The 8361-nt window shown below is 39.7% G+C and overlaps 1 protein-coding gene across 1 annotated transcript in view; it reads left to right on the plus strand.

Moving 5' to 3' along the window:
* The window catches only part of Rsu1 (Ras suppressor protein 1), a 197292-nt gene extending 190965 nt beyond the window's left edge, over nt 1–6327 (plus strand). Inside the window, exon 9 of the mRNA XM_074056593.1 lies at nt 6309–6327. Coding sequence (XP_073912694.1) covers nt 6309 — 1 coding nt within the window. The 3' untranslated portion in view covers nt 6310–6327. The remainder of the gene's footprint in view (nt 1–6308) is intronic.
* Nucleotides 6328–8361: the final 2034 nt, after the last annotated feature.

The raw sequence follows: 8361 nt of genomic DNA on the forward strand, positions 1-8361 counted from the left end.
GTTTTGTTGTTGGAGATCAGTCTGCCCAGGGGCTGTGTGAGTTTATGTTCCTGGGGGAGTTCTGTGTGGTGCATGGTGCTCACCTGTTTGTTCTATCAAATCATGAGCAGACAGGTTTGGAGCTAGCGGTGGTGGCAGCAGCAGTGAGATATGGCTCCACATTTTCTCAGTGTAACGTATGGAGAGGCTTTCCATGGGCTAGGGGTTCAGGGTGTTAAAGGTTTGATTCTGGTTGGTGCTTTATTTCTGCTTGATGGAGGAAGAAGAAGGAAAGAAAAGAAAAAAAAAAAGAAGAAAGAAAAAAAATTGCCATTGGGAAGATGGGTTTCCCTGGTGCTGGACCCACCTTGCTGTCTGTGCAGCAGGTTGCAGCTGTTAGGTGCAATTAAAGGCTGGTTTGTGGGTCAATCTTTGAATTTTTTTCCTGCACCTGGTGTGATGGCAGTTATTATTTTGGCTAGAAGCAGTTAGAGTTACCCAGGTTTTGGAGTCATAGATGTTAGGCTTTCTGCTTCCATACCCTAGTCGCCATCTTGGACCCCCCTATTTTTCTTTTTTATACTTTCTCTTTACTTTTAATTTCCTACAGTGAACATGTAATCTTTATAATCAGAAACAAATTCATTTTTTCTAAATTAAATTTGCATATTATTGTATATTATGTGATTCAGAAAATAAGAGCATATACTTAAATTCAAAGCATAATACAGTGTCGGGTTGGCTTTTTTCTTTTGTTACTAATGGGTTTTCACATCTTTCCATACACTTTTTTTTTGGTGACATGGTGTCTGGATTCACAGAAGATTCACAACATTCACAGTGCAAAAAGCAGCCTTTTAACAAAGATAATCTTTTACCACAATAATGAAATCAGTTCTTCCAGCCTTCAGTTCTTTGCAGACACTCAAGGTACTTGAAACAAAATACCTGAGACGATCGACTTATAAAGAGGAAAGGCTTGCTTTGGCTCACAATTCTGTTGATTTCAATCCATGGTCAGTTGCTTTTGGGGGTAATAATGGCCAGTAAGCAGAGAGAAACAGGAAGGGGCCATATCCCCTTCAAGGGTCTGCTCCCTTTGACCTAACTTCTTTCCACTAGATACTACCTTCACCCCGAGCACACTACAAGCTGGGGACCAAGCCATCAACACAGGCCCTTTGGGGACATTCAATATCCAGTTCATAGAAGTACCCTCTACTCGAATGTACACAGCCTGTGTGGGAACTGTAGGACATTTATTCCTTGACTGATATATCTTTCCCAGGGTTTCTCCTTCTGTGTAAAGCACCAGTCTTGCCCATGTGGCTGGATATCTTAGAGATGGTGTGCAAACACTTTGGTGCACAAACTTGTATTTGTTTTTACAATAACTTATAAGATAGGGCAGGTTGTCTAACAATATTATAATGTTTCTTGGTGTTTCTCTTTATTTGCAAGAAGTTATATGTTCTATTTATCATGAGTCTATTGATTTCTTCTACTTTTGGAAGGTTGGGATTATGGAAAGACACTCAGATTTCTTTCCTATTCTTTTCTGCAAGACTGCTTAGAGATTTACCATCTTAATGTAAACTTTGAGTCTCTAAAAAGGAGCTATGGGATGTAGAGCTGTTTGGACACAGGACCATTTTCTTAGTAAGTATTATACTGCCCTTGTAACCTGTGGAACCCACATTGGGAAATTATCTCTACAGGACAAAGCAGCTGCTGGAGTCACACCAGATTCACTCTATAATAGAAGCCACTCAAATACCACTGAGCACAAATGAATCTTCATTTAAAATAAGATGAAATAGATCCAGAACAAAAAGCATATGAATCCAGAGAAAACTGGGTTTTCTCACTATTGTGTCAATATTAATTGCTAACTCTATAGAATTGAAGTTGACTTCATGTTTTTTATGCTTTTATTTTCTTCCATAGACTATGTACTCAATACCTTTTTCTTATACTGAGTTGCAAAGTTAAATTTCTAATGAAGCTTCATAATCATAATATTCTACCTGTACCCTGTAGAAACTCCTCAAAGGTCTACCTGAAAGATATGACCAGACCCGAAGACCTCACCCTCTTCTGCCCTATCCAGGCCACCCTCAACTCTCACCTGGATCGTTGTAACACCCTGCAGTGGGGCACCTGCTTTCACCTTTGCCCTCTTGCAATCTTTGTCCAACACGATGATCCTATAAATACTGGCATCAGATCAGAGCACACTTCTGCTCAGAACCTTGCAGTGGTGTCTCTTTATTTCCTTTTTCTCATAATAAAAACCCAGGTCACAATGGCCCAGAGTCCTGCAAGCCCAGGTCCTCTTCTCTTCACCTGTTCCAACATTTCTCCTCTCTCACTATATGCCAATGACCCTGGCCCCCAGTTTCTTCCCCATCCACAAGGCTTTTTTAACACTTTTAGAATATTCTTCCAAATATAAATCTCACAAACTTCAAATAGTTGTTTGAAAAGGTCACTTTTCCAGTAGCCTTATTACCCTGTTAAAAGTTGTAATTTACTTTGCATATTGCCTCATCTCTATCTCTAGAGCATAGGCTTCTTTTTGTTTGTTTGTTTGTTTGTTTTTCTTTTATTATTCATATGTGCATATAAGGCTTGGGTCATTTCTCCCCCCTGCCCCCACCCCCTCCCTTACCACCCACTACCCCCTCCCCCTCTCCCCCCCTCAATACCCAGCAGAAACTATTTTGCCCTTATCTCTAATTTTGTTGTAGAGAGAGTATAAGCAATAATAGGAAGGAACAAGGGGTTTTGCTGGTTGAGATAAGGATAGCTATACAGGGCATTGACTCACATTGATTTTCTGTGCGTGGGTGTTACCTTCTAGGCTAATTCTTTTTGATCTAACCTTTTCTCTAGTTCCTGGTTCCCTTTTCCTATTGGCCTCAGTTGCTTTTAAGGCATCTGCTTTAGTTTCTCTGTGTTAAGGGCAACAAATGCTAGCTAATTTTTTAGGTGTCTTACCTATCCTCACCCCTTCCTTGTGTGCTCTCGCTTTTATCATGTGCTCAAAGTCCAATCCCATTGTTGTGTTTGCCCTTGATCTAATGTCCACATATGAGGGAGAACATAGGATTTTTGGTCTTTTGGGCCAGGCTAACCTCACTCAGAATGATGTTCTCCAATTCCATCCATTTACCAGCGAATGATAACATTTCGTTCTTCTTCATGGCTGCATAAAATTCCATTGTGTATAGATACCACATTTTCTTAATCCATTCGTCAGTGGTGGGGCATCTTGGCTGTTTCCATAACTTGGCTATTGTGAATAGGGCTGCAATAAACATGGGTGTGCAGGTGCCTCTGGAGTAACCTGTGTCACAGTCTTTTGGGTATATCCCCAAGAGTGGTATTGCTGGATCAAATGGTAGATGAATGTCTAGCTTTTTAAGTAGCCTCCAAATTTTTTTCCAGAGTGGTTGTACTAGTTTACATTCCCACCAACAGTGTAAGAGGGTTCCTTTTCCCCCGCATCCTCGCCAACACTTGTTGTTGGTGGTGTTGCTGATGATGGCTATTCTCACGGGTGAGGTAGAATCTTAGTGTGGTTTTAATTTGCATTTCCTTTATTGCTAGAGATGGTGAGCATTTTTTCATGTGTTTTTTGGCCATTTGAATTTCTTCTTTTGAGAAAGTTCTGTTTAGTTCACTTGCTCATTTCTTTATTAGTTCATTAGTTTTGGGAGAATTTAGTTTTTTCAGTTCCCTATATATTCTGGTTATTAGTCCTTTGTCTGATGTATAGTTGGCAAATATTTTCTCCCACTCTGTGGGTGTTCTCTTCAGTTTAGAGACCATTTCTTTTGATGAACAGAAGCTTTTTAGCTTTATGAGGTCCCATTTATGAGCATAGGCTTCTTGTTCTTGTAAATAAAGTTTTATTGGTACCCAGACATTCCCTTTTGTTTGCATGTTGTCCGTGGCTGCCTTTGTACTATCACACCAGAGTTGACTCATTGTGACAGAGACTCAATGGCCCACAAAGCCAAAAAGATTTACCATCCAGACATTTATAGAAAAACTGTTAATTATTCTATTAGCTGTTATTCCCTAGCACCTAGAATGGTATTTGGTCTACAGTAAGGACTCAGTAACTACTTGTGTGACTGAATTAAGTGCTAGTGTTAATTGGATAATATAAAGCTAACATTTAGAAAAAGGGAAAGGAAAAATTCTTAGACACTCCTTCAGAGTTTTCTTCTCCATAATTAATTCCACTTTATCAAAGCCAGATTTCCATAATAGAAAAAATTATCTCTATTATAGATGAAGGTGTATTCAACCCTGACAAGTTCAGCAAAGTTTTACATGAATTTTTATTTCTGTTTTAATGATCCAATTATTGCATACTTGATTACTTAAAGCCTTCTTCAAGCAGTCAATGATTTCTTCTGTACAGCTGGAATCCAAAGGGGCTTACCCCCACTTTCTTGTTATGAGTCCAGCTGGAGGCCCCCTGTCAAAAGCAAGCTCCAAAATGCCCATGTAAATGTGATTCAATGTCAGAAAAACCTGTGAATCTTCACCAAAATACACTTCTCAGAGTGATGTTTAAAAGTAATAAGACCAATTACTAAAGTAAAAAGTCTTTGGACATTTTGTGACCTAAAACTAGGCATTAATCATCCATATGCATTTGTGTGTGTGTGTGCACATGCATGCATGTGTGGTACTGGGAATAAACTGGGCCTCTCAACTGCTAAGCAAGCACTCTACCACTTAGGCCATGTCCTCAGCTTATGTGTATATATTTTCATCTTTAATATCATAGACTCATATTGTATATACTGTATGTATACTGTTAATGGTATGAACGTATGTCTGTGTATATTTGGTCTTCCCATCAATAACAGTTTCAGGAGATTCCTGTGCTCTTTACAGCTAAGTCATGTATCTACTCATACTGCATATAAATACATTGTCATTTCACCCCTTACTTTATGCTTATTTTACACATAGTAGAATTTCTCCAAATTCTTTTCTAATTCTTGCTATTGTTCAGTTTTACCCTCACTTTCTTTTTCATTGTGATAATAATATCACTCTTATTGAAGGTATTCCACGTATCTGGTTCTTCATTTGTGTTACATCTTTCATTCTCATTCAATGGTCATCCTCATAGGCAGGAAATTAAACCTCAAAGAGACTAAGTAAGTTCCCAAGGACACATGACTAACAAGTGGCAGAACAAGGATGTAAAAGAAGGTTCCTGTGACTCAAGCAAATGTCCTTTCCTCAAGTTCACATTGTCCTAAAGCTGCCTGTCAGGACTGCCTTAGTCTACCCAAAAGATAGCAGTTCTCCTTTCCATCATCTCTTCTATTGATGTTTCTGCCTTTGAGCTCCTTCAGTGTTCATGTATTGACACATTTAAGTCACACATGCTGGCATCCAGGTTAGTGGAGCTTTGCCCCATTTCTATACATGCTGGGCCTCTGATTTTTAGTGTCTTTTCCCCATGCTTGGTCAGATGACAGCATCTCTCTGTTGGTTAAATTGTGTATTTACTGAAGCAGATAACCTTCACTCCTACAATTAACTTTTCTCTTTTCCCATCTCATCTAGAAATGCAGCACTTCCAATGATATCCCATCAAGGAAATGTTTCATTCCAAAAGGAATTTCTTCACAGGACCTACCCAAAAAGCAATGCCTCCTGAGACAGGAGCAAAGTGGCTTTGGATTCCATTTTCCAGCAATTTGGACCCAGCATGATTGAAACACTTGATACTTTGTTTTTAGTGGCTTAGTCAGAAGTGGAGGGGAGATACCATCTTATCCATCCTGGTATCCTCAGGTGAAGTATAGGACATGCAGCATGTTAAACACTCAAATATTGTTGCATGGATGAATGCTGTTTCCACTGTATGTTACTAGTGTCTTACTTCCATTTCCCTTAAGTGTTTACTCATTTTATCAATGCAGCAGCCATGTCTTACCATGGGATGTTTACAGACCTTCTGAAGAGTCAGTCAATACTTCTAACAGATTTGCAGACCCAGGAATTGGGAGTGAATAAAGAATCAGAGTCAGATAAGAATGAAGTGTCATCAGAAAAGGCCTCAATTATAATTTGCTTATTACCAACCCCCTAGTTGACTACGTCAGTTCCTCATACGAGAGTCAGGCAACCACACCGCTCTCTGAGGTTGAGAATTATACTTGCTCACAACAGCCATTTCAGAAACCATCCCACTTTCCAAATGCACAGAACCAACTTTGTCTGTGGAAGCACCGACTTCTTGATGCACCTGTTTCCCAGCTTACCCTATAATTGTCATTTTCTATATACAGGTGTTGTCAGCCAAACCAACTTGTTCCTGCCCCAGGAGGAAAGCACTACCAGCTGAAAGGAGAGGAAGAAGCACAATCCATTCATAACTTCTCCAGAGTACCATCCAAAATATGCCTGCCATACCAGGCGACAGTCCCACTGCTTGTGTGGGCTGCTCACTGTATTTTGATTTTAACAAAGAGCCACTTTAATTACCATGCACACTGCAGCAGCGAGACCAATGTTTTTACTAAAGAAGGTTCTGCCTGGAGACTCGGTTTAGATTCTGTACTAGACAATCCGCAGCTCTGGTGTAAGGTACAGTTTTTGGAGCGGAGGGGTATTAGGATCAGTCATCGAAAGGATTTCAGTGAAAGACAATGAAGATGACACTTGGTCTAAAATCCAATGGTCTGAGAGAGTAGTAGTTTAAAACTGAGGTGACACAGATGAAAACACTGGGATCCACTGACTTGGAAGAAGCTGTACATATTCAGATAGGTTCAGGCTTTGACTTTCTTTGTCTTTGCACACAAGTTGTCTTCTTTGAGCAACTGTCCTGGGTTGAATAATGTCCCCCAATGATTCAGGTTCTCCTGGAACTTCAGGATGTGACCTCACTTGGAAACATAGCTTTCACAGACCTAACTAGTTAAGTTAAAATGAGTTCATACTGGTTTAGGGTAAACCCTAAAGCCAACAACTGATGTCCTTATAAGAAGGCTGTGTATAGTGATAAATAAAGTATAAGTAATGGGGAGGGGGATAATTTAACTAAAGCATGATATATACAGGCCTGAAATACCAAGGTGAAACATTTTTTAAAAATGAAGGGCAGGTGGGGAAAAATAGGTCTTTTCCGAGAGTGGGTTCCAGTGGGAGGTGGTAGGCACAAGGAAAGGGGGAATGAGGGTGAATATGGTGGATGTATTTTATGAAAATAGAAGAAAGAAACCTGCTGAAATTGTCCAAAGAAGGGTATAAAGGAAGAAGAATGATGGAAGGGGTAAATTTAGCAAAGATATATTGTAAGCACATATGTAAATATTACAATGTATTCCCCTGTACAACTATTATATGTTAATAAAATAATTTTTTAAAAGAAGGCTGGGGGATGACACAGAGGTACAGGAAAGAAGGCCATGTGACAATGGAGGTACAATTGGATGGACGCATCTTCATGCCAAAGGATGTTACGTATTGCCAGCAACATCAGAAGCTGGAAAAGGCAACAAAGGATCTTTCATTAAAGCCTTTGGAGGGAATGAGATCATACTGACTGTGTTAGCCTTTCACTGCTATGACAAGATACTTAGAAAAACAATTTAAAAGGAAGAATGATGTATTTTTGGCTCATGGTTTCAAAGGTTTCAGTTCATAGCCAGCTGGCTCTGTTAGTTTTGGTTGTAGTGAGGCAGAAGAGCATGACAGAAAGAGATGGTGGAGTTCATTGTTGCTCACTTGATGACAACCAGGAAAAAGAGAAAAAGACACACAGAGGGATCTGAAAAAAGATACAAATCCCCAGGACAAGCTCCCAGGGACCAAGTTACTCCAACTATGGTTTCCATCACCTCCTAATAATGCCATCAAATCATAAATCCATCAATGGATTATTAATACATTGGTTAAGCCAGTCACCTAAATGACTGAATCAGTCAGCTGGGGGCCAAGCCTTCAACACATAAGCCTTTTGGAGGAATACTTCATATCCAAACAGTAACATTGACACCTTGATTTTGGACTTCTCACCTTCGAACTTGTAAGAGAATAACTCTGTGCTGGTTTAAACTGCTAACTTGGTGGTACTTTGTGATAGCACCTCAAGGAAACAAATACCAGCATCTAGAATCAGCTCAGAGCCAAACCTATAACATAATCGATGGTCAGCAGTGATTGCCCTGTAATCAGAAGGGAGAAACCAGAGTTGAGTGCAGTTTTTATTTATTTGTTGGCATGCCCAAAACTGTATGTGACAGTATATTAGAATCTTAGGAGCACTTTAGGTAGGGTGGCTCACTCCATTCCTGTTTTAGGCATCTGGCTCCCCTGCTAAGAATTTGAATAAGTTCT

The sequence above is a fragment of the Castor canadensis genome, chromosome 15 (genome assembly GCF_047511655.1).
Source record: "Castor canadensis chromosome 15, mCasCan1.hap1v2, whole genome shotgun sequence".
Lineage (NCBI taxonomy): Eukaryota > Metazoa > Chordata > Mammalia > Rodentia > Castoridae > Castor > Castor canadensis.